At 36.9% G+C, this 27,847-nt stretch overlaps 1 protein-coding gene across 1 annotated transcript; it reads left to right on the plus strand.

Moving 5' to 3' along the window:
- LOC106179759 (uncharacterized) lies at positions 1–27,458 on the plus strand. The gene is made up of 38 exons (XM_087001991.1): positions 1–37; positions 745–8,172; positions 8,789–8,992; positions 9,304–9,501; positions 9,781–9,867; positions 10,344–10,571; positions 10,805–10,953; positions 11,302–11,525; positions 11,976–12,129; positions 12,286–12,502; positions 12,710–12,922; positions 13,144–13,205; positions 13,589–13,814; positions 14,054–14,293; positions 14,541–14,678; positions 15,031–15,231; positions 15,507–15,770; positions 16,090–16,300; positions 16,671–16,831; positions 17,196–17,360; positions 17,919–18,062; positions 18,446–18,571; positions 18,759–18,887; positions 19,201–19,332; positions 19,645–19,905; positions 20,275–20,400; positions 20,649–20,777; positions 21,201–21,323; positions 21,556–21,696; positions 21,966–22,601; positions 22,967–23,049; positions 23,546–23,604; positions 24,159–24,334; positions 24,722–24,803; positions 25,050–25,250; positions 25,433–25,650; positions 25,915–26,036; positions 26,235–27,458. Exons 1-38 carry the CDS (start codon positions 1–3, stop codon positions 26,262–26,264), a joined length of 13,725 nt encoding a protein of 4,574 aa, XP_086858117.1. The 3' UTR covers positions 26,265–27,458.
- The last annotated feature ends 389 nt before the right edge of the window (positions 27,459–27,847 follow it).

A 27,847-nucleotide genomic window follows, 5' to 3' on the forward strand; every position in this document is an offset into this window, starting at 1 on the left:
ATGCTACAACATCAGTTGCTGACTCAGTTTCAGCTCAGTTCACTGCAGCATTGACAGACAGTGGTCTCTCTACTGATTCTGCTGCTCTATCAGCTACTGACAGTGGAAGTACTGCAACTTCTGATGTAACGTCAACCACAGCTGTCACGACGGGAACAATATCTACCATAGCATCCAGTGAGTCATCCTCCATACTGGCAAGTGCTACAACATCAGCTGCTGACTCAGTTTCAACTCAGTTTACTACAGCAGTGACAGACAGTGGTCTCTCTACTGACTCTGCTGCTCTATCATCTTCTGACAGTGCAAGTACTGCAACTTCTGATGTAACGTCAACCACAGCTGTCACTACAGGAACAATATCTACCATAGCATCCACTGAGTCATCCTCCATACTGGCAAGAGCTACAACATCAGCTGCTGACTCAGTTTCAACTCAGTTCACTGCAGCTGTGACAGGCACTGGTTTCTCTACTAACTCTGCTGCTGTTTCAGCTACTGACATTGCAAGCAGTGCAACCTCTGATGTAACGTCAACCACAGCTGTCACTACAGGAACAATATCTACCATAGCATCCACTGAGTCAACCTCCATACTGGCAAGTGCTACAACATCAGCTGCTGACTCAGTTTCAGCTCAGTTCACTGCAGCAGTGACAGATAGTGGTCTCTCTACTGACTCTGCTGCTGTTTCAGCTACTGACAGTGCAAGTACTGCAACCTCTGATGTAACGTCAACCACAGCTGTAGCATCCAGTGAGTCATCCTCCATACTGGCAAGTGCTACAACATCAGCTGCTGACTCAGTTTCAACTCAGTTCACAACAGCATTGACAGACAGTGGTCTCTCTACTGATTCTGCTGCTCTATCAGCTACTGACAGTGCAAGTACTGCAACTTCTGATGTAACATCAACCACAGCTGTCACTACAGGAACAATATCTACCATATCATCCAGTGAGTCATCCTCCATACTGACAAGTGCTACAACATCACCTACAGACTCACTTTCAACTCAGTTCACAGCAGCATTGACAGACAGTGGTCTCCCTACTGACTCTGCTGCTGTTTCAGCTACTGACAGTGCAAGTACTGCAACCTCTGATGTAACGTCAACCACAGCTGTAGCATCCAGTGAGTCATCCTCCATACTGGCAACTGCTACAACATCAGCTGCTGACTCAGTTTCAACTCAGTTCACAACAGCATTGACAGACAGTGGTCTCTCTACTGATTCTGCTGCTCTATCAGCTACTGACAGTGCAAGTACTGCAACTTCTGATGTAACATCAACCACAGCTGTCACTACGGGAACAATATCTACCATAGCATCCAGTGAGTCATCCTCCATACTGACAAGTGCTACAACATCACCTACTGACTCACTTTCAACTCAGTTCACAGAAGCATTGACAGACAGTGGTCTCTCTACTGACTCTGCTGCTGTTTCAGCTACGGACATTGCAAGTAGTGCAACATCTGATATAACGTCAACCACAGTTGTCACTACAGGAACAATATCTACCATAGCATCCAGTGAGTCATCCTCTCTACTGGCAAGTGCTACAACATCAGTTGCTGACTCAGTTTCAGCTCAGTTCACTGCAGCATTGACAGACAGTGGTCTCTCTACTGATTCTGCTGCTCTATCAGCTACTGACAGTGCAAGTACTGCAACTTCTGATGTAACGTCAAGCACAGCTGTCACGACTGGAACAATATCTACCATAGCATCCAGTGAGTCATCCTCCATACTGGCAAGTGCTACAACATCAGCTGCTGACTCAGTTTCAACTCAGTTCACTGCAGCAGTGACAGACAGTGGTCTCTCTACTGATTCTGCTGCTCTATCATCTTCTGACAGTGCAAGTACTGCAACTTCTGATGTAACGTCAACCACAGCTGTCACTACAGGAACAATATCTACCATATCATCCAGTGAGTCATCCTCCATACTGAGAAGTGCTACAACATCACCTACAGACTCACTTTCAACTCAGTTCACAGCAGCATTGACAGACAGTGGTCTCCCTACTGACTCTGCTGCTGTTTCAGCTACTGACAGTGCAAGTACTGCAACCTCTGATGTAACGTCAACCACAGCTGTAGCATCCAGTGAGTCATCCTCCATACTGGCAACTGCTACAACATCAGCTGCTGACTCAGTTTCAACTCAGTTCACAACAGCATTGACAGACAGTGGTCTCTCTACTGATTCTGCTGCTCTATCAGCTACTGACAGTGCAAGTACTGCAACTTCTGATGTAACATCAACCACAGCTGTCACTACGGGAACAATATCTACCATAGCATCCAGTGAGTCATCCTCCATACTGACAAGTGCTACAACATCACCTACTGACTCACTTTCAACTCAATTCACAGCAGCATTGACAGACAGTGGTCTCTCTACTGACTCTGCTGCTGTTTCAGCTACTGACAGCGCAAGTACCGCAACCTCTGATGTAATGTCAACCACAGCTGTAGCATCCAGTGAGTCATCCTCCATACTGGCAACTGCTACAACATCAGCTTTTGACTCAGTTTCAACTCTATTCACAGCAGCATTGACAGACAGTGGTCTCTCTACTGATTCTGCTGCTCTATCAGCTATTGACAGTGCAAGTATTGCAACTTCTGATGTAACGTCAACCACAGCTGTCATTACGGGAACAATATCTACCATAACATCAAGTGAGTCATCCTCCATACTGGCAAGTGCTATAACATCAGCTGCTGACTCAGTTTCAACTCAGTTCACTGCAGCAGTGACAGACACTGGTCTCTCTACTGACTCTGCTGCTGTTTCAGCTACTGACATTGCAAGCAGTGCAACCTCTGATGTAACGTCAACCACAGCTGTCACTACAGGAACAATATCTACCATAGCATCCACTGAGTCATCCTCCATACTGACAAGTGCTACAACATCACCTACTGACTCACTTTCAACTCAGTTCACAGCAGCATTGACAGACAGTGGTCTCTCTACTGACTCTGCTGCTGTTTCAGCTACTGACAGTGCAAGTACTGCAACCTCTGATGTAATGTCAACCACAGCTGTATCATCCAGTGATTCATCCTCCATACTGGCAACTGCTACAACATCAGCTGTTGACTCAGTTTCAACTCTGTTCACAGCAGCATTGACAGACAGTGGTCTCTCTACTGATTCTGCTGCTCTATCAGCTATTGGCAGAGCAAGTACTGCAACTTCTGATGTAATGTCAACCACAGCTGTCATTACGGGAACAATATCTACCATAGCATCCAGTGAGTCATCCTCCATACTGGCAAGTGCTGCAACATCAGCTGCTGACTCAGTTTCAACTCAGTTCACTGCAGCAGTGACAGACACTGGTCTCTCTACTGACTCTGCTGCTGTTTCAGCTACTGACATTGCAAGCAGTGCAACCTCTGATGTAACGTCAACCACAGCTGTCACTACAGGAACAATATCTACCATAGCATCCACTGAGTCATCCTCCATACTGGCAAGTGCTACAACATCAGCTGCTGACTCACTTTCAACTCAGTTCACTGCATCAGTGACAGGCAGTGGTCTTTCTACTGACTCTGCTGCTGTTTCAGCTACTGACAGTGCAAGTACTGCAACCTCTGATGTAACGTCAACCACAGCTGTATCATCCAGTGAGTCATCTTCCATACTGGCAATTGCTACAACATCAGCTGCTGACTCAGTTTCAACTCAGTTCACAGCAGCATTGACAGACAGCGGTCTCTCTTCTGATTCTGCTTCTCTATCAGCTACTGACAGTGCAAGTACTGCAACTTCTGATGTAACGTCAACCACAGCTGTCACGACGGGAACAATATCTACCATAGCATCCAGTGAGTCATCCTCCATACTGGCAAGTGCTACAACATCAGCTGCTGACTCAGTTTCAACTCAGTTCACTGCAGCAGTGACAGACATTGGTCTTTCTTCAGAATCTGCTGCTGTTTCAGCTACTGACATTGCAAGTAGTGCAACATCTAATATAAAGTCAACCACAGTTGTCACTACAGGAACAATATCTACCATAGCATCCAGTGAGTCATCCTCTCTACTGGCAAGTGCTACAACATCAGCTGCTGACTCAGTTTCAACTCAGTTCACAGCAGCATTGACAGACAGTGGTCTCTCTACTGATTCTGCTTCTCTATCAGCTACTGACAGTGCAAGTACTGCAACTTCTGATGTAACGTCAACCACAGCTGTCACGACGGTAACAATATCTACCATAGCATCCAGTGAGTCATCCTCCATACTGGCAAGTGCTACATCAACAGCTGCTTACTCAGTTTCAACTCAGTTAACTGCAGCAGTGACAGACAGTGGTCTCTCTACTGATTCTGCTGCTCTATCATCTTCTGACAGTGCAAGTACTGCAACTTCTGATGTAACATCAACCACAGCTGTCACTACAGGAACAATATCTACCATAGCATCCACTGAGTCATCCTCCATACTGGCAAGTGCTACAACATCAGCTGCTGACTCACTTTCAACTCAGTTCACTGCATCAGTGACAGGCAGTGGTCTTTCTACTGACTCTGCTGCTGTTTCAGCTACTGACAGTGCAAGTACTGCAACCTCTGATGTAACGTCAACCACAGCTGTATCATCCAGTGAGTCATCTTCCATACTGGCAATTGCTACAACATCAGCTGCTGACTCAGTTTCAACTCAGTTCACAGCAGCATTGACAGACAGCGGTCTCTCTACTGATTCTGCTTCTCTATCAGCTACTGACAGTGCAAGTACTGCAACTTCTGATGTAACATCAACCACAGCTGTCACGACGGGAACAATATGTACCATAGCATCCAGTGAGTCATCCTCCATACTGGCAAGTGCTACAACATCAGCTGCTGACTCAGTTTCAACTCAGTTCACTGCAGCAGTGACAGACATTGGTCTTTCTTCAGAATCTGCTGCTGTTTCAGCTACTGACATTGCAAGTAGTGCAACATGTAATATAAAGTCAACCACAGTTGTCACTGCAGGAACAATATCTACCATAGCATCCAGTGAGTCATCCTCTCTACTGGCAAGTGCTACAACATCAGCTGCTGACTCAGTTTCAACTCAGTTCACAGCAGCATTGACAGACAGTGGTCTCTCTACTGATTCTGCTTCTCTATCAGCTACTGACAGTGCAAGTACTGCAACTTCTGATGTAACGTCAACCACAGCTGTCACGACGGTAACAATATCTACCATAGCATCCAGTGAGTCATCCTCCATACTGGCAAGTGCTACAACAACAGCTGCTTACTCAGTTTCAACTCAGTTAACTGCAGCAGTGACAGACAGTGGTCTCTCTACTGATTCTGCTGCTCTATCATCTTCTGACAGTGCAAGTACTGCAACTTCTGATGTAACATCAACCACAGCTGTCACTACAGGAACAATATCTACCATAGCATCCATTGAGTCAACCTCCATACTGGCAAGTGCTACAACATCAGCTGCTGACTCAGTTTCAGCTCAGTTCACTGCAGCAGTGACAGACAGTGTTCTCTCTACTGACTCTGCTGCTGTTTCAGCTACTGACATTGCAAGTAGTGTAACATCTGATGTAGCGTCAACCACAGCTGTCACTACGGGAACAATATCTACCATAACATCAAGTGAGTCATCTTCCATACTGGCAAGTGCTACAACATCAGCTGCTGACTCAGTTTCAGCTCAGTTCACTGCAGCAGTGATAGACAGTGGTCTCTCTACTGACTCTGCTGTTGTTTCAGCCACTGACATTGCAAGCAGTGCAACCTCTGATGTAACGTTAACCACAGCTGTCACTACAGGAACAATATTTACCATAGCATCAAGGGAGTCATCTTTCATACTGGCAAGTGCTACAACATCAGCTGCTGACTCAGTTTCAGCTCAGTTCACTGCATCAGTGACAGACAGTGGTCTCTCTACTGACTCTGCTGCTGTTTCAGCTACTGACAGTGCAAGTAGTTCAACATCTGATGTAACGTCAACCACAACTGTCACTACGGAAACAATACCTACTATAGCATCCAGTGAGTCATCCTCCATACTGGCAAGTGCTACAACATCAGCTGCTGACTCAGTTTCAACTCCGTTCACTGCATCAGTGAAAGACAGTGGTCTCTCTACTGATTCTGCTGCTCTATCAGCTACTGACATTGCAAGCAGTGCAACATCTGATATAACGTCAACCACAGCTGTCACTATAGGAACATTATCTACCATAGCATCAAGGGAGTCATCTTCCATACTGGCAAGTGCTACAACATCAGCTGCTGACTCAGTTTCAGCTCAGTTCACTGCAGCACTGACAGACAGTGGTCTCTCTACTGACTCTGCTGCTGTTTCAGCTACTGACAGTGCAAGTACTGCAACATCTGATGTATCATCAACCATAGCTGTCACTACAAATACAATATCTACCATACCAGCCAGTGAGTCATCCTCCATACTAGTAAGTGCTACAACATCGGCTGCTGACTCAGTTTCAACTCCGTTTACTGCAGCACTGACAGACAGTGGTCTCTCTACTGACTCTGCTGCTGTTTCAGCTACTGACAGTGCAAGTACTGCAATATCTGATGTAACATCAACCATAGCTGTCACTACAAAAACAATATCTACCATACCAGCCAGTGAGTCATCCTCCATACTAGTAAGTGCTACAACATCAGCTGCTGACTCAGTTTCAACTCAGTTCACTGCATTGGTCACAGACAGTGGTCTCTTTACTGACTCTGCTGCTGTTTCAGCTACTGACAGTGCAAGTACTGCAACCTCTGATGTAACGTCAACTACAGCTGTCCCTACAGGAACAATATTTACCATAGCATCCAGTGAGTCATCCTCCATACTGGCAACTGCTACAACATCAGCTGCTGACTCAGTTTCAACTCAGTTCACAGCAGCATTGACAGACAGTGGTCTCCCTACTGATTCTGCTGCTCTATCAGCTACTGACAGTGCAAGCAGTGCAACATCTGATATAACGTCAACCACAGCTGTCACTACGGGAACAATATCTACCATAGCATCCAGTGAGTCATCCTCCATACTGGCAAGATCTACTACATCAGCTGCTGACTCAGTTTCAACTCAGTTCACTGCAGCATTGACGGACGCTGGTCTCTCTACTGACTCTGCTGCTGTTTCAGCTACTGACATTGCAAGCAGTGCAACCTCTGATGTAACGTCAACTACAGCTGTCCCTACAGGAACAATATCTACCATAGCATCCAGTGAGTCATCTTCCATACTGGCAAGTGCTACAACATCAGCTGCTGACTCAGTTTCAGCTCAGTTCACTGCAGCAGTGACAGACAGTGGTCTCTCTACTGACTCTGCTGCTGTTTCAGCTACTGACAATGCAAGTAGTGCAACATCTGATGTAACATCAACCACAGCTGTTTCTACAGATTTATTGTTTACCATTCTAGCTAGTGAGTTATCCTCCATATTGGCAAGTGCTACAACATCAGCTGATGACTCAGTTTTAACACAGTTTGGTTCAGCAGTGACCGATAGTAGTCTCTCTACTGACCCTACTGCATTTTCAGCAACCTTTGATGTAACCTCGACCACACCTGTCACTACAGAAACATTATCTATTATAGCCGCCAGTGAGACATCTTCTATACTGACAAGTACTACAACATCATCTACTGAATCACTTTCAACACACTTAAGCTCAGTAATGACAGATAGAAGTTTGTCAACTCATTCTGCTTCAACTTTGGGAAGTGTTGGTGCTAGCTCTGCCACATTTGTAACCTCAACCACTCCTGTCACTACAAAAGTGCTATTTACCATTACAAGCGATGATTCTTCCTTTAGTGTTACATCAGCAGTTGATTCAGGTACAGCACAGTTGACCTCAGCTGTGACAGATAGTACCCTGTCCATTGATTTTGCAAGTGTATCTGCAAGTGACATGACAAGCAGTGCAGCTACATATGTCACTACAGAAACCTTAGTGACTGCAGCATCTACTGAGTCATCTTCACTACTGGCAAGTGCTACCAGTCTATCCATTGAGTCTTTGACATCTGTAACAGCCGTCCCAGTTGCTTCAGTCAGCATATTTCCAAGTATAACCTTAGGCTCTGAAACGTCAAGTGGCATTGGGGAAACATATTCCTCAGCCTTTGTACCTTCCACAACAGCATGTAAGTTGTTTTTTCAGAACATTTGCTCAATACTTAATTCTGATTAAGCCGGTGTATTTTTAATAAATTTTGTCAGTTCATCAAGGGAGATATAATTAGAAAACAACAATAATTTATATGTGCATTTATTATTATTATTATTATTTTATTTGCTTGCCCTCCAGCTTTTGCTGAATATATCATAAATTGTACACCACTAGCTTAAAATTTGTGATATTTAGTTTGGAAAAGAAGTTAAGCATACAAAAGTACATTTATTTATTTTATTGTATTTTATATACACATGTATATATATATTTTTGGTCAACAAGATTTACAAATAGAATTTACACATTTGTGCTCTTTTAGCATGCATGGGTTGTGCATGTTAAATGAATTGCAGTATTAAAAATACTTTTTCGACTTTCTCAGAATTCTTTCCATTCACTTAAGCTATCAGATCACAGGGGTAACTTGCATACCATAAGTAAATTTAACATTTGTCAAGTCCAGCTGAGAAAGCCTTCAAGGATATTTCTAGCACCATTATACATGCCTATAGTGTGTTTAATTTCAACATGAGAGGCGACTTTCAATGGACATTTACATCATACAATTCTGTTTTTTTTTTTTCCAGCTGTAGTCTGCTCAGAACTGCCTGGAGCTGTTGCTGGGGCAACAGTAGTTAGTGGTAGTTCACAGAAGACAACCTATACTGTTGGTGAAAATGCCAACCTTGCTTGCAATTGCTCTGATGCGTTTGTTCAAGTTGGATGTGTCGGGAACTCACTTCTGTGTAACAGTAGTGGAATGTTTGAAGGAGATCTCCTTACATGTTCATGTAAGGAACACTAATACTCATTATTGTTTGTGATTTACAATAGACAAAACATTTATACTATCAATAAAGAAGTAAATAATTAAAAAACCAAAGCTAGGTATTTTCCATGATGCCTCATAGGTAAAAATGTTTTCGTCTTTTTATTTATTTTCATTTTAATTTAATTTGATATAGAAAAATTAGGTGTTTTATGTTAAAAAAAACATTGTAAAGTATTACTGACATTTAAAGGTGGTAAATTATGGTAAATAATGATTATACTGCATCAGAAAGTATCTATTTTTACGTCATGGACATTTATCTTGTTTCAGCTTGTGACTGCCTGAATTATTATGACAACTCAGAAAGTGGTTTAACAGAACGCAGCAGATCAGAGGCACAAGCATTCTGTTTGCAAGACCACGATGATGAGTTTACTGGCAATAATGATGGTAATGATTTTGGAATTCTGGCCAAATGGCAGTGTGATAACTGTTGGAATGCCATTGAAGATCGTTTGGCCGAGGAAGGTAAGTGCACTTCAATGTTTAACGGATTGTATACCTCAGAAACTGATTGTCTGGATAAGTGTTTTGAAATATGATATAAAAGATGAAATATACATTTCTCTGAATCTAGTAAAACTATTGGAACAAAAACAGTTAAAATTGAACAAAGATTTCTTGTCTTTTTAATCACATTTCTTTAAAATTAACTTCTAAATCAGTTATATTTTCACTCATTTACATGTGTATGTCTCTTAAGATAACTATTAGAACATATAATTATTTTATTTGCTTGCCCTCCAGCTTTTGCTGAAAATCTTCTGTTCTGGACAAGTGGAGTTATAAGCAATATTACAACTGATGGATTTGAAATCACCTGGGAAGACTGCAGTAAGTTTCTTTTGAGTTGCTGAAATTTGTTTTATGATGTATCTTATGTAATTTTTTACATAGTTGTCTCAAATTACATTAATGATTAGTGTGCTCTATGTTAAAACTAACTTATGGTCATTTCTCTCATTTTTTTCACTACAATAAAGTGCACCAAGTGAATGAGAAATGGCTAATATGTCTGAATCTATGATTCTCTATTCCAGGACAAAATGAATGTTTCTATCCACATGGTACAATTATTTAATTGTATTTGGATGAATCATTGGCTATATATCCATATATATCTGGCTTGCAACTATATATCTATAAGGCATAATCTTATTAGTATAGAATGTTAATCAATTTATTTATTAACTTAATAGTTAAGGGCCAGGTATTTCCCTAGCAGACAGAAATAATTAGATATTTCTGAATGAGAGACTATGTGTTATAATCGTTTTGATAGTTATATTGATAATTACATTGTGCTTCAGATTCCACAATTTTCATAACCAGTGGAACATTTAACAGCACATATGGAGGAGAGACCAGTGGAGCAATACCAGAGTTAGGCCATTGTGTGTTCATCCTACATAAAGGGAGTAGAGAGCCCAAATCAGCTAACTCGACAAGTTATCGCAATGAGCTGTATTTCAGGAATTGTGACAACAGTTATGCCTATCCATTGTGTATAGGTGGCCATTATTGTACTGTAGAGCATGGTAAGTGATTTGATTGTATATTTCCAGCACATAAAAAACAGAATTTATTTGAGATGTGCCCTTGGTGATTGATTCAGTGACTGTTTTTTAATTGTGCTTAAATGTATTTGGGAAACATTTATCTCCATATATTATAATGTCAGGTGGTTTTGTGCATAGCCTAGGTTCATGGCAGGTGTCACTTATTATGTCAGTTTATAATTTTATATGATATAAAAATTTTTGATTTACAGAAATTGAAGATGCAAGGCGGTACTCCTCTACATCATTTGGAGATGAAACAGGCGATACATGTTTTGCTGAGGTTGATGATGGTAGCTCTGAGCAAATCCAGTTACCTCATGGTTTCTATATTGGCCAAAGGAAATTTTCATCTGTCTATGTATGTGTTTTTGTAATTTTGTCTCAATCTTCCCCATTTTAAGGAAAATGTATTAATGGATCAGCTAGTGAAGTGTACTATACATTAAGTATTACTTTGAATAATTGAAATTTCTGTACTGATATACAATGTTAACAGTGACTTCTTTATTAGCATATATTGTAGATGTCCAGAACATGTGTATATATCAGAATTGAAGTTTTAGAAAATAATTATACATTATCATTAATGTTTTTGAATTTACACTTTTCCCTTCTGTGTTCCAGATGGTATATTTGCAGCACAATATTTTTAAAATGAAATTTGGCATAGCTTATTATCTCTACTTGAACCCCATTTTTCTCTTAGGTCAATGTCAATGGATTGCTGAGCTTCCAGAACCCCTTCACCAGTTTTACTCCAACTGCTCTTCCCCTGAGAGGGACAGCAGCTCAGTTTGGACTGATAGCTGCTCACTGGATAGACCTGGATTCACGAGACTCTAGCGTTAGTGGAGCTAAGATCTGCTCCCACACATGTGACTATGAAAAAGATTATAGCTATCTGAATGTGTCTGGGCCACCTGGGAGAAGGTATGTGTTATTATCTCTGACCACTGTTGTGATCCTGGTATTAAATATGACCTGACCATGAACATTTTATGGAGACTCATTGCAATATTGTCACTACCAGACAGGAAAAAATAAACAGACAGTTATCCCCAGATCATCCCTCTCATGGGTGATAAAATAACTGGGGTTTGCCTATATTATAATTGCATACTATTTGCCTTCTATCAACCTTTCATAACAAACTTGTTATTAACAAAATAATACAATTAATATAATAAGTACCAAGTGAAGCCCAGCTTTGGATTGACAGTTTTTTTTAATATCATACTTAGGTTTGAATAAGGCTAATAACATTTTAGAAAAAATTAAAAAGACTGATATCATTTTTCTTTTGCAGTGTTAATTAAGATGTCAATACTTTAGTATAAGAACATTATCTACATATTTTAATTATTTTTTACTTTACATTAGGCAAAGACCAAATCATTGTAGAGTACTTAATCAAACTATGTATCATGTGAGAAGATATGGAGGGCTGCCTGCTTTCAATCCTCTGTGGGCAATGGCTGTAACATGGTTCCGCTTGCCACCTTATAGTCCAAACAAAGCTTACATCGGGAAAGAGGTATGTTCTTATTGTCCCACCAGTGTAGAACTAAAGGTGCTAATGATTTACCTTCGTATCTTACTAAAGCTTGTAACAGAAGAAAAATACAACAAGTGAAAATAATACATAGATTTTTTAAAGAAAAGACTTTTTAATCTTTTCTTCTACTTGAAGGAAACCACATTCCAAGCAGTTCTGACCACAGATGGTGTTCAATCCTTTGTGATCTACCAATATCCTAGAGAATACTTGGCTCTGAATGAGACATCAGACTATCGCAGGGGAGAGATTGGATACACTGCTGGAGATGATCAGTGGTATTACAATGCCTTCCCATCTGGCACCATTGATCAGGGAAGCTTTACTGTGGACAAAATCAAAGGAAATACAGGTGCGTCTTTTGCAATTTGAATCCAGAATCCACAAATTGTCAAACAGATTGCCCTCACCCCTCCACAAGTTAAGGTGGTCATGCATTGTCTTTCAATTTCAAGTTATCTTATGTTATTTTAGCTGATGCACAGAGAGACAGACATAGAAGTAGAGACAGAAATCTTAATTAAAAAAGGCCTGTACAATCAAAACTTGATTTTTTCAGGGAGGAATGGACTATGGGTGCTGCAGGTCAATGCTCCCCTGAATTCCTTACCAAATTATGAGCAACTCTGCCTGGATTGGGTGGTGCAACAGCAGATACAGGGGGCCCAGAATACTTACCAAAGAGTGGATCCATTCCTGCCACACTGTCCCTGCACCTGGACTCAGGCTGTTTTTGACAGGAGATTTAGGCTGTTGGGAATAGATCTCTCCAGTGAGTGAAAAGCCAGTCATTAAGGGCTTTCTTTTGTCACTTGTTTGTTTTTTTTCTTCTTATTTTTTCAAAATTTAAGCCAGGTAACTGCTTGTGAATGACCAATACCTTATTTTACCTTATTGTACTACATGTATATCTTGAAAATATAAAAGATCATTGATACAAGTGAAATAATTTATATTGGTGCATTCTTATCCAGATGGTTAATTTTTTTTCAGATAATGTGTTTAGATTTAACTTGAGATTCCCCAGGGCTTTGGAATCTTATATATTTGGAAGGGTAAGTGCATTATAACTTTTTGTGCTGGTGTTGATTAAGGTAGTATTGTATTTTATAAATCGGTCTAGATCTATAGGAAATCAAATATAATAAAATATGCTTAGAAAAAGAAATGATTCACATTACTACTATATTTTTTCAAACCCCCACTTCATTTGAAGTTCACAGTAATTTGAATATAAATTATACATTTGTATTTATACATTTGGGCACTTTTTTAAAAAAAACATAGCTGCAGTAGCATGTTCACTTGCTTAACACACTGCTACCTTGGTAACAAGTACCTTCGGCAAATCATCTTCTTATGTTTATATTATATATTTTTAAAGTATCTTTTGAAAGAATCTTCCTCTGCAAATATTTATATTGTCTTTGTTTTGTAGGAATGTGTCTATGAAATAGATACTGGAGCATTACTGACCAGGGCAGAGTATCACACTGGCAGTTTCCAGTTTTACCATGAAGCCTTTTCTGCTGTGGTTCAGGCTCTCCATCTGAAGACAGAGGCTATACAGAAAGAGTATTGCTGCCAGAAGTCACAGAACTGTGAGCAGTATTTCACCTACAGACCAGCTGACACATGTGCTGGGTACCTCCAACCTACACTAGGTAAATTAAACCTCCAACATTAGCATATATTTCAAAGTCTCAATCTTTGTATATTTCAAAAATTATTTTGATTGATAATTCAGAATGAAAAGGAAATATTGAACAAATAACCCATTTTTTTCAAAATATTTTATGAACATTTTTTGGACTTTTGACATAGATGTATCATATCAACATATACACAAAGAATTTATAAATATATATATGAAGAATTTAATTTTGGGGGAAAATCTATTTAGGCACCCTCTTTGGTGACCCACATCTGATCACCCTGGACAGTCTGCCATACACATTCAATGGTAGGGGAGAATACACCCTTATACGCACAACAAACGACAGCTTTACTCTGCAAGCCCGCACAGAACCTGCTCTTGCGGCAGATGGCAGTTTCCTAAATGCAACAGTATTTACAGCATTTGCTGCTAAGGATGGAAATTCTGAGAGCAGGCTACATGTACAACTGTCAGAAAACAGACAAGGTGATTTTTTTCTTTTTATATCATTCAATCAGTAATTTTAGTATATGAATGTTTCTTTGCACTATGGGCTTGGTGTCACCATGTCTAAGCATTAGGACTGATGCCAATCAAACTGGCAGCTTGAATTTGAAGTTTAATATTTTACCATGATCATAGTCTGTGTGTTGATGTCATGATATTATATACCACCAGTTAAATTTTTTTGCTGCCTTTTTAAAATATTTTTCTGTTTTGATATTTTTTTCAGAATTGGACATATATAGAAATGATGCACAAATAACCAGTATATTATTGAATTCTGCAAACCAGAATTACTTCAGCTATGACGACCTAGACATAGAATATAACATGACCACTAAGGCATTGCTTGCCACTTTTGCATCAGGTATGTAGTATTTCAATAGTGTAGTGTATATACACATATTGTGATTTCAGACATTTGCTTTGAAACCCTCGATAATATTTTGGTTAATGACATACTTTTAAGTAAGTAAAGTTCCCCCAAGATGTTGGCTTTTGCATTCATTTTCAGTAAAAAAATTTAAATGATATTTTTTTTACATAAGCTATTAAATTTTAATATTATTATGGCAAACAGTTTATTCATTTTGAGTTTGGTGGCAACCTCTTTTTGTTTAATTAACTTCTTAAGAAAGTGTCATCATTGTCATCACTATTATTTCTCTCAGGACCTGTTTGAAGTTGAAACAGGTAAATATATATTTTTTATTTTACAGGATTTTCTTTGAACATCACAGTAGGCAAGGCACTGCTGAAACTTATTGTTGAAGTTCCAGCAGAATTTGAAAACAAAACACGAGGTCTGCTTGGAGTGTTTAATGGTGACCAAAGTGATGACTTCACATTACCAAATGGAACAGTCTTGAATCTGAATAACTCTGATGAGGAAGCCATATTTTACCAGTTTGGGCAAAACTGTAAGCTTGTTGTTGTTGTTTTTTTGTTTTGTTTTTTTGTTTGTTTTTTTTTTGTTTTTTTTCTTTCTTTTGATTGATTATGTATATTATATATTCAATAATCCATTTCCATAAAAATCTATTTACAGTTTCAGAAAATTGTCCAGTTATGCCAATATTTTCAAAAGAGTTGTATGACAGTGCACTTTAATTGTTTTTGCTTGTTGACTGACAGCAACGTCATTAGTTGAGAATCAGCTAGTGTGAGCTTTTATTGATTTTTTCACATTTTGCAGGGCAAATTCCACTTAACACAAATGAATCACTTCTCCACTATGCCTCTGGGCTTGGGCCTGCAAATTTTTCATACCCAGACTTTATTCCCATATTTGGGACCACCTCTATAGCTGTCTTTGACAACCAGACGCTGAAGTTGGTGGAAGATATATGTGGTGACAGCAAAGAGTGCCAGTACGATTACCTTGTGACCAAGGATGAAGAGCTGGCAAACGATACATCTTTAGATTCTGCTGAGAGTTCAAAGTTGACTATTGCCATCAGTGAGTATAAATCATTGAAATGGTGACAAGCTATGATTAATAGTGGTGTTAATATTTTTTGTAACAATTGCAAGGACTGTGTTATAATAAAGTTATTTATATTTCAACAATCAAGCATCTTTTTGCAATCTTAACACTTCCTAAGTTTTAACGTATGGTTTAAGTAGCTTACTCAAAGTACACACACTGCAAAATATATATGTGATACTGTATAAGGTGATTGAAATATTGGAAATACTGTAAGAATTATTTTAACACATCATTCAATGAAATCCTTTATCAGTTTGCAATTATAAATGAAACACTTTTTTCACTCCAGAAAATAATATCCCAGAAATAGTAGGCCAAAAAGAGCTTAACATCACTTTGGGTGTCAACACCACATTTAGCCTCAATGTCACTGACCTTGACGGTGACACTGTCCAGTTGACAGAAATGCCAGGGGGACAGTCGTACACTGTGACATCTGGACAGGGCCCAGTGATCATCACACTGGTACCTGACAACACAACTGATTATGCCAATTATCAGTAAGGGCAAATTTAAGAATTGATGTTAATTTATTCCAAGATCTCAAAAAGTGATAATTACATATGAAGTACTATTAATTTTTTAATAATTTATAATAGCTGCGGTCACTGTTATGTAGCCTCTCCTTCAGTGCATGCATTCATGCATGCTCACACACATGCACACATGCCCGCACCCACACACTATGTACAATTAACAGACATTCTATTGCTTTTTATATGTCGTTTTTACTAGAAAATAATGGGTTATTTTTTTAAGAAAAGAGAAGTGTGGCTGTGCCATTAAAATCCATCTACACTGGAAAGGATTACAAATAATGTGGTGAGAAAGAGAAAATTTGTAGATAATTTATTATCTTCATCATTGCAGCTTTAATGCGAGTGATGGCAAAGGAGGCGTGTCAGCACTGTGGAAGTCAGTCAACCTGTGCTATGGCTGCTCTGGAAGAGGCAGCTGCAACTTCCAAGACCCATTAGTAGCCATAAACAACTTCAAAAGAGCATCTTGCACGTGTAACCAAGGTTACTCAGGTTAGGATGTTACTGATTGCTTGTTGGTACTGTCGTTTTTTTACAGGATTTGCAAAGCTGTTTTAAAAAACATCACATACTGAGTATTGAATCATACTGTGTATTATAAATAAATAAAATGAATGTTATAATATTTTTGCAAACATTTGTTGAATTTTGAATGTGTGTATGTGTGCCAATGTGCAATTGTTAAGTTAAAGAATCTTACTGGTATGTTTAGTGTACACAAGATTAAATTTATGGTGCTCAAGACCAGGTACTGAAATCAAAACTGTTACATGTATCAAATAAATGAGTTAGGCATCCTCCAGCATGTCTCAAATAAAGATCTTTTGAATTTCCATTTTTCCCAACATCTTTGCAGGAGACAATTGTGAAACCATCACAGACTGGTGTGGTCTACTGACCCCATGTCCAACAGCATCACTGGGCTGCACCAACTTGGCTCCTGCCCTGCAAACAACAAGAAACAGGTACCAGTGTGCCAGCTGTGTGGATGGATATCAGCTGGATGGGGACAAATGCTCAGGTAATGAATGGAGACTTAAGTGTTTACCTGGAAGTTATGTTTAGATGGGCTTACGATAAAACTAGAACTTTTTACAGTGCTAATTGCAAAGACTGTGGCTTTGTGGTGCTGATTGCAGTTTATGATGTGGAGAAACAACACCTTAGATTTATATTTGATGTGTAAGGGTTGTGGAGATGATGGCATTTAGCCATATCAATAGGAGATTATATTCTTAAACTATTACATGAAGAAAGTATAAGGAAATCACCAAAAAAAATGTTGAAAAAGGGATGAGCCATCCACCATTAGGAAACCACTTTGCAAAAGTAGCTATTTTTTAAAACTGTTGACCTCTACTGGGTAAGTGAAGAAGAAGCATACCAAAATAATGTGGCATGTCATACTTCAGGTAGGTCTGAAGCAGTTTGGAGTCAGATGGCTGACCACTGGGACAATAGTTAAAGACAAAGTAATGTGGAGAGATTGTTCTGCCATTGTTGCAAGGGTAAATGATAATGATAATAATGTTGGTAAGAATAAAGGGTCATGAAGTCCCCTGTATATTGTATATTACAGATATTGATGAATGCCTGAACAGCACCACCAACAACTGCAGCTTGCCACTGTCTCGTTGTATTAATACCCTGGGAAGCTACAGGTGTGAGTGTGTGGCAGGTGGATATAGGCAGGCTAGTCCTGGCAGTCCACAGCCATGTGAAGGTAATGATTTGGTGTATTTTATTCCTCTTGAAGTGTTCCTTTTTATGTAACGTATCATAGTGATTTCGGGTATTGTTTACCTTTAAGGTTGTTAAAGTAAATTTAATGTAAACATTTTACTGTGCCACTTAGAAGAACCACTTAACACAATGTAAAGAACTAATTCCTATGCTTAACTTTAACTGAGGTAGCAACAGTTCTAAAATTCTGAAAGCTGAGAGAGTAATATTATTGAGAGTTTCAGTGTTATTCTATCATTGAACTTTGAGACCCATTTTACAAATAATAATAATAATAATAATTATAATAATAATAAAATCAGTAAACCGGCCCTTCACTTCCTCCTAAAAATAAACTTACTCCTGAGAACTTATCTGTTGCAGACATTGATGAGTGTGCAGAGGGTGTGGCACTGTGCAATCAGCTGTGTGTGAACACTGAGGGAAGTTATGAATGTAACTGCAGAGAAGGATATCAGTTGAAGAATGGCACTAACAACACATGTGAAGGTAAAGTCACTTTGCAGGAAAAAATCTTGAACTTTGTTCATGGGGTACCCTTGTTGTGCAACAGGGCTCAGTGCAATACGTATATTAAAAGCTATGTTGACTTTTTTGTAAAGAAAAAAATAAACTTTGTTTTGCATTTTGAATGATGGTAATTTATGGTTTTTAATTGTGCCTTTTTACATTCCAGCACTTCCAACGACCCAAGATGTTTGTCAGCAAATCAACTGTAGCTATGCATGTGCAGTTGGTGCCAGTGGGCAGCCATATTGCTTTTGTCAACCTGGGTACCAACTGATTGAAGACACCAGATGTATAGGCAAGTTTTATGTTCTTTCAGTGAATTAAAAAACAGTATATCTATAATAAGGGATAATTAAAGTATATGGAATCCTCTGTAGAAAGACAGTGTTGTGTTTATAGTTATTAGGGAGAGGGGATACTCAAAATATTGTGAGTTAAGCAGCATTAAGAGTTTCAGAGCATATTGCATTATGACTTTCATAGGCTTTGAAACTCTGTGTCTGTTGCAAGAATTAGTAGGCATTAAAAAAGAAACCAAAATATTTATTTTAAAGATCATACACTACTAAAACTCTACCTAGTGTAACATCATTATTATGATCTTTCAGACATCAATGAGTGTGCCAATGCCAGTCTCAACAAATGCAGCCAAAATGGGAGATGTAAAAACACTGGTGGTGGATATCTGTGTGAATGTGAAGCTGGGTATAAGTTGGCTAATGATGAAAGGACATGCACAGGTATGAAAGATAATGTAGATTTTATATTTTATAGTATAGTTTATGAATATTGAATTCTAATTTGGTATTTTCTTGGCACTGGAATTGTTAATTTATCAATATGAATAATAAAATGAATGAATATTAAAGATAATGTTAAAAATAACTCTCACCACTTTGAATCAAAACTGAATTTTTCTTATTTGGCCAGATATGTATAATTTCATACATTCATGAAACTGTGCTTTTGAAGTAGTTTTTTTTTTTTTCGATTAACCCAAACATTGTTATAGTATTATTACACATCTTTACACATATGTTTGCTGATTCCAGTATGCAAAGACCTTACATATGGAGTCAACTGCAGTAACTTCTGTGACTGTGGCGCCAGGTCCTCAGGATGTAATGCTACTTTGGGCTGCTACCCGTGTTACCCAGGCTGGACAGGAGTGAACTGTGCTACAGACATAGATGAGTGTGGCTCTGACCCTAATATATGTGGTGCTGGGGGTACCTGTAGTAATACACAGGGATCCTATGTATGTCAGTGTAATAGTGGCTACACCAAGAGTGACGATGGGACAAGCTGTATTGGTAAGTTAAAGATAGGGTGGGCTGGGGTTATTCTTTGAATGGCATAGTAGGTGTGGCTACACCAAGAATGATGATGGGACATGCTGTATTGGTAAGTTAAAGGCTGGGTGGGGTTATACCTTGAATGGCAAGTTTGATGGAACATTGCATCTTAGTAATAGAATGGAATAGAAATACACGTGTATCTTCAATGAGGGGGGGTTATGCCAGAGTTATGGCATTCCTTTTTTTAAAGGTAAATGTTACTCCTAAAAAGATATTGTTTATACAGATATTAAATTTGTTTTTTTCCCCATTAAACAAAATATTTTGTTTACTTAAGTTATGCAAAACTTAAGATAATAACATTTGTTTTTCCATTTCTTTCAGACAAAGATGAATGTCATCTTGGTGAGAGTCAGTGTAATCAGCTGTGTATCAATACCAATGGAAGCTACACCTGTGGTTGTGAGGAAGGATATGCTTTGGAAAGCCAGAATCAGTTCAATTGTTCAGGTAAATTAACCAGAGACATATTTGCAAATATTTAGTGAAAAATCAATCTGTGTTATGTGTTAATATTATGCTGACAACATTAAGCAAAAAAATTAGTTAATGGACTTTTGATTCTTTGTCATCTATGATGATAATTACTATGTATTACATGGCACATTTCACTTGAATATGTAGCAAAAGTCTTTTATTCCACAATTATCTGTTCGTACATGAAAAAATGATAGAAAATATTATCTGGATTTATTTAGATATTGATGAGTGTGTTCTGGGCACCCACAAGTGTGAGCAGATATGTAACAACATCAATGGTGGCTATGGTTGTGCCTGCTTCTCTGGATTCACTCTAAGCCTCATTGATGGGAGATCTTGTAACAAAGGTATTGTTATTTATTTATTTATTTATTTATTTATTTATTTATGATGATTTGCTATTCAAGTAGACATATTTTATTGTTAAAGGAATAGTGAACACTATTTTAAGGTCTTTTATGGTCTGTATATCTTTCTATTATTTTATATAACCTGTACTGATGCCCAAAGAAACATTTAATCTCTTAATAAAATGACCCTCTGCAAAAATGACTTTCCATTTAAAGTTTAGTTAGAAGTAATGCATTTATCATTCACACTGATAAAGCAAAGGAAAAAAAGTGTCATCGCCGTTTAAGGAAAATATTGCATGTTGGTCTTTATATATGGGTAGTCATTTGGGTTTTAGTTGAAAAAGATTATTGTTTATATATTCTAAATATCTACTTTAGATTATTTTGTTGATGTTGGGATATGTTTGATTTCTGTAGACAATTCAACATTATCCTGTGGTGGCCTACAGTGTAGTGAAGGATGCATTCTTCTTGACGGAAATTATACTTGCATCTGTCCACTTGGCTATGAACTAGCAAATGACTCAATAAGTTGCCAAGGTAAGTGGGCTGTGGTATAGATGGAGTCACTCACTTAAATTGCAACCTGTGCTATGTACTGCCACATTGCTATGATATAAGACAGCATTATACTTATTTTTTAAAATTCTGTGTGATATTCTGTACTGAAAAGCTATTTTTCACAATAAATACATTTACATGTCAATAATTGGAACATAGATTTTGAATGATCGAGTTGTAGAAATCATACCTAAAATACCAATCATTTCAGATATTGATGAATGTCAAAGCAATACCTTGAACAGGTGTGACACACGAGCAGATTGCGTCAACAGTGATGGCTCGTACTTGTGTGACTGCAGCAAGGCCGGAGGATATGTACTTGATCCATATGATCTGAGAACATGTCGAGGTAAAACATCCTACCCTTCAGTTTGAGATGCCAAAGAAAAATATTTTAACGCTATTGTAAAATGTTGTCAGTGAAAGCATCAGTTGATTTAGTTTTGAAAAATTTTAATTGTTTTATATATAAATAGCATCTTATTAGCCTCTTGATTAAAATAAGCAATATAAAGTGAAACAACAGTGTTTTCAAAGAGTATCATATACATGACTGTATAAGCAAGGAAATTAAGTTTTGAAAATTTTTAAAATGCATGAATTCTGTCTAACTTTCAGATGTAAATGAATGCTTGGATGGGAGCAATAACTGTGATAAGAATGCAGCATGCACCAATGACATAGGAAATTACAGCTGCTCTTGTAATATTGGCTTCACTGGGAATGGGACGACATGTTCTGACATTGATGAATGCTCAACATCTGATCCTTGTCATTCAAATGCAACCTGTTCCAATAATGAAGGCTCTTACACATGTGCGTGCAACCCTGGATTTGATGGGGATGGAGTTAACAGTTGTGTTGATGTTGATGAGTGTTCAACTTCATTACCCTGTGATGTCAATGCTGTTTGCTCAAATGTTCAAGGATCCTATACTTGTACTTGTGATACAGGATATACTGGCGATGGAAATACAACATGTAGTGATATAGATGAGTGTGTTGCTGATGCTTCTGTTTGTGCTTCTGCTGAAACATGTTATAACACGGAGGGATCATTTTATTGTACTTGCGAGTCAGGCTATCGACGTGAAGCAGTCAACAGCATGTGTGTGGATATCAATGAATGTTCTAAAGATCCAGGTATCTGCAGCCAGTTTGCAAATTGCACAAACACAGAAGGCTCATACAGATGTGTTTGCAATGAACAATATGTGGGAGATGGAATTACCTGCAAACTGGCAGTGCTCATCTCTGGTAAGTTTTCTTAAGATTGGTACTTTGAAATGTCTTGTACATGTATGTAGTGGCAATACTAGTGGACATGAATATTTGAGGTGGACCAATTACATGGAATTCAAACAAAACTCAGAACAAAAATTCCCTCATACATTTGTGCTGCAATGTTGTTAACTTATGGTGTCCAATATTTTGCAATCATCTAAGCCTTTTGCTAACATAGTCATCATTGGTACCATATGTATATGAGGCAACTTTCAACATTAAAAAGTGTATATATAGCATTCTGATAATTTCTTAGATTGATTACTTATGATCTATGGAACAAGTACTTTCAATATGTCATGAAACTATGAAATTACAAAATGTTTGTTTTTCACCAGTGAGAATATCTTTTGATGTGCCATATCTACCAGAATACAATGACATTAGCTCCCAAGAGTACAGAATTTTGTTGACTGCTGTAAGTATGAGATGATACTATAAAAAGTTCCCTGTCATAGCAGTGATATTTATTTTTACATGTTACCATTAATTAAACCAGATAATGAATATTATCATGGCAATGTTTGTCAATTTTCTACAAAAAAATCGGTACCTGGAATTAGACAGTTATCTCCATCCATTCTCAGTTATCTTTATAATTTAATGTTTTATCTCAGTTGAGAAATGATATAGTTTGATTTATTGTATTGTTATATTCTTTATACATGTACATTAATTTTTTTAACATGTTTATTAGTTTATGATCATAATAACAATTAGTGTACATATATGGAGATGGCAAATCGCTAAAAGCATTATATGCTCATCTAAGGTAACTTTAAAATGTAACTAATTAGCTAATAATTGTATATTCGTTATAGAAAAAAAGGTTGTATTATAATGGAACTGGATAATACTTTTTAAAAAAGTTGGTAAAAGGGGAGTTGGTACCTTAATACGGTTGTTCATTCCAGGTAAAACTATTCTTTAGCAGTTTGGCTGGAAATGAAGAAGTTATGATATCATCAGTCAGGTAATTTCTGTATTGGTTGATATATCTCCAGAGATATTTCTTAAATGTGAAATTTTATGTCTTGCAAAATACATTGAATTTTCAAAAAAAATGTAAGCCTTTGAGAATAGCATAATGTTGTGATTATCATCCACTGATTGGTTATATATTCTTTTAGTCATAAAACTACTGCCTGTTGTGAAAAAATAGTAAAATTGTCAGCCAATTTAAAAATGACAATGCACTTATCTGCCAAATTGGTATTACATAAGTCAGATTTTTCAAATGGGTATTTTTTAGTGCCAAACTAGTATTAGTCAATTAAGAAAATGTCTTAAATGTTAATCATGTACAATATTTTAGAGTTTTTACAACATTGAAGGGTATTTGGTATAGTTTCTTACACACTTCTGTTTTTTAAGTTATATTAATATTACTTTATTACAATTAATTGTTTCCAATCTCAGAACTGCAGGTTGTACTAAAAAGGAAAGGGGCATATGGTCTTACATGTATGCATCTTTATATCACTTATAAGTAACTAAACTATTTACTAATACCTTCATTTTTTTCAGTGATAAAATAACCACAACTGTAGACATAATCCTCAAGATGGCTGAAACGGCAAACAAAACAGACATTGCTGTGCATATGACAGAGCAATTGTTAAACAACAGTTACATCCTGCAAGCTAATGGTACAAATTTCCCTGTGGTGGGAGTGCCAGAATTCCTAGATGGAAATGTGACAGGTTGGTAGCTGATTGTTTCATGTAATGAAAGTTTACAATGTAGTATTCCATTTATAGTAGACTTTTTAGTTACAGTGTCTGTGTTTTAGTAAAGCAACATGAGTATAACATGCTCTTTGAAGTCAAACATTGGTGATTAAGTCAGCCTCTTTGAAGTGGCTGTACATCACTTTTCATAATAATAATAATAATAATAATTTATTGAGCACTAAAATGTGTACAAAATACATTTTACATGTTTAGTTTTTACATATATGTGTATAAATATACAATATTTTTTGTACCAAACCAAACTACCAACAGTTGAGTCCATCTGCAGTGGAGCAGTGTCTACATATTGATGTTATATTTTATACTCAGAATTTAACTGATTCCTCTTTGTTTCAGACCCAGTTTATAAATGTGAATATGAACCATACCTGTGTAAGAATGGTGGAGTATGTATTCAAATTGATAGAGGATACTGCAAGTAAGTATAGCAACAAGATGTTTATTAGTTTTAAAATCACACCAAGGCAAAGGATTGCAAAAATGAATTTATAGATTTTGGAGACATGAAAATTAATTGAAAAAGATAAATCTTTTGGTGAAATATGTATGTTTTCAATTTGTTACACTTCCAATAACAATAAAAGTAAAGAAATGGAATGCAATTGTGAAACATAAATAGAATCATAGAAATACATCTAATTCCTTGTTGTCCATGTACTTACAGGTGCACAGAAGATTTTGAGGGTGATACTTGTGAGACTATAGGGTCCAAAGACTTAAGCACCCTTCTTGTCATCATAATACCCATAGCAAGTGTGCTTTTAGTGATAATTTGTGTCCTGGGGATATTACTAATATGCATATTCCGACGTAGAAGGCAACGTAGAGAAATCAGGAGAAGAACCTCCATGGCCAATTGGGAGCGGTGAGTTGGTCACATGACAGATTAATGTAACAATGATTGAAATTAAAATAGCAGTTATACAAGTACATGCACTTCCATGAGAACAACTTGTATTTTATTTGTAATTTAACAGCATTTTATATGTAATGAATAAAATTCATGGATATTTTCATTCATCATATCTCCCTATTCATGTTCCCCAGGGACATGGCAAGTTCATACAGTCGTGCCAGTAGTATATTCCATCCAAAGTACAGCGGCCCCTATTGGCAACAGTTGCTGGGTAATGGAAGAAGTGCTGACTCAGTGCACCGTCAACCACAGACAAACAAACCACACTTACTGTTGTGGAGAACTGTAATACCAACTGAAACCTCCACCGAGTGGTCAACATCACTGGCATCCACGTCTGCTGATCAAGGTATGTTGGCATGTTACTGAGCTTTATATATGGTGGACATAGGGAAGAATGTAGAGTATCTTCAAATGATATTTAATTACTTTCTGTTTGTCATACTTGATTTTTGTTTTTGTTGTTGATTTTATTTTATCCTTTTTATTGTTTAATGGTCATATTTACGTAGAGAAGATTTTAGAGATGAAAAAAATGAAAATTAAGTGGTTATCATAATATAAATACCAATACAATAAAGCATTGCATGAATTTTGAACTGTATATTTTCAGGGATACAAGAATCTGCAGATTCATTTTTGTGGGAAGACATGCTGACTGGACCTTTAGACCCAAAGAAAGACTTTAAAATAAAGCGCCCTGTATTTGAAAAGCAGCCAAAAGGGGCATACAAGGTATTTGTCTTTTTCATTTCAGCAAATATACGTAATTCTGTTTCAAAAAAGTGTGAAAGATGTCACATTTTGTAAGTGAGGTTTGAAAATGGTAATATTAACACCGTTGATTAAATGTACATGATTAATACCAATTTGGTATTATTGTTATATTACCTGATTTTCAACAATATTAATAAAAACTAACTTTTATTTCAGTTACACTTGAAACCAGAATCAAAAGCTTAGTTTCAGCAACACAGTAACATATTCACGGGTTAACAGAGAGGAGCAGTTGAGTAAAACAGATGTTAACTCAAATGAATAAAAACACCTAGAAAATGAATTATTATTAATGGATTCAAAGTCAAAGCTACATGCAGCTTTGTGAAGATGTTATTTATAAAATAGCAGGAAAAACATTGCTGCAAATGTCTGGATTGTATTATAGTTATTGTCTAAGTGAAAAAATGAAAATATTCCCGATCCTTCATTTTTATAGAAGGTAGTGATGCATTTTGTAGTTTTACAAAATATTTAAACCCTGATCTTTGCCAAAGTGAGTTGTAAACTCTGCTGCCCAATCCCATATAGAAAGTGACTTACTATCAGTAAGGTTAAATAAGGTGTAGTGTGATTTTAGAAGACATTTAGATTCCTAGTTATTGAAAGATATGCATTGTTTGTAAATAAACTTTTGTTACCATATCATTTTTAGAATTGCTAATTTAAAGGCAAAACATATATTTTTATATACTTATTTTGATGAGCAATGAATCACACCAGAATACAATTTTTGTTAAGTTTTTATTAACAGTTGTAAATATGAATTGCTTTGAACCAAGCATTTTGACAATTATTAATTACATTGCAATTTTATATTTGTATGTAAATGTAAATGATTATTTAATTGTGCTATTGTTATTGATTTTCAAAGTGTTTGTGATTAACTGTCTATCCTCTGCTCATAAAAATATACAGCATGTCAATTATGATAATTCATATATTCATATTTAAATTGATTTGCATCCACACTCATATAAGTTCTGCATTAAACAGTTCATGTGTTGATATGGATAAACTTGCATCATATTTTAAACTTACACTTAAAATCCTTTAAAGTCAAACTTACTAATTATATGATTTATCTGTTTCAGCAACAATATGTGATAATTGTACAATGAGAACACATTCCATTATTTTGGGCACATTTTGTGATAATGTGGTGTCTAAAACATTCCTTTTTAATATTATTGCACATACATTTGCACTTTATGAATAATTAGTAGCAAATCTTTGTATTTGATGGTATGATTATATTGATAACAAGCTAAACAAATAAGTTTGACCAGTGATGTTTTACTTATATGTTAAAGTAATCTTAGATTGCAAAAAGAACAAATTCAAAGTTTAGCTGAAAGAAAATAAATATTTTTATAGTAACTGGTGTCATCTTTTTCGGTAAATACAACTTTTGATTGAGAAGTACTTTCTGTTCATATTTAATGAAACTCTATTTCTGTTTTCTCTATGGCTTTCACTTTTATTCATTTTTTTATTTTCTTTTTAAACATTCCAAAACTGACACTAGCAGTCTGGTTTCCAGGGATGGATCATAAAAAAATGCTTGAAGTGTAAACAAAGTAGATGACTATTGATGACTGTGATGTATAAATGTCTATTTCACACCCAATTGAACTGAAAATGATACCTGTCATTCTGCATATACTGGGTATACATGTAAAACAGCACCAACTATATAATTATTATTTTAAAATTAAAATTTTTAACTATTTAATTAGTTCCAATTTCACTTTTAATTAATTAACTGA

The sequence above is a fragment of the Lingula anatina genome, chromosome 1 (assembly GCF_051362555.1).
Source record: "Lingula anatina isolate TDL-2025a chromosome 1, LinAna3.0, whole genome shotgun sequence".
Taxonomy (NCBI): Eukaryota; Metazoa; Brachiopoda; class Lingulata; order Lingulida; family Lingulidae; genus Lingula; species Lingula anatina.

Excerpts from the sequence above, each read along its gene's own strand:
- LOC106179759 (XM_087001991.1), top strand. The coding sequence starts at position 1 with ATGCTACAACATCAGTTGCTGACTCAGTTTCAGCTCA. Across the intron at positions 18,063-18,445 it reads CAGTCCACAGCCATGTGAAG|ACATTGATGAGTGTGCAGAG; the intron begins GTAATGATTTGG and ends TATCTGTTGCAG. Across the intron at positions 18,888-19,200 it reads TGAAGACACCAGATGTATAG|ACATCAATGAGTGTGCCAAT; the intron begins GCAAGTTTTATG and ends ATGATCTTTCAG.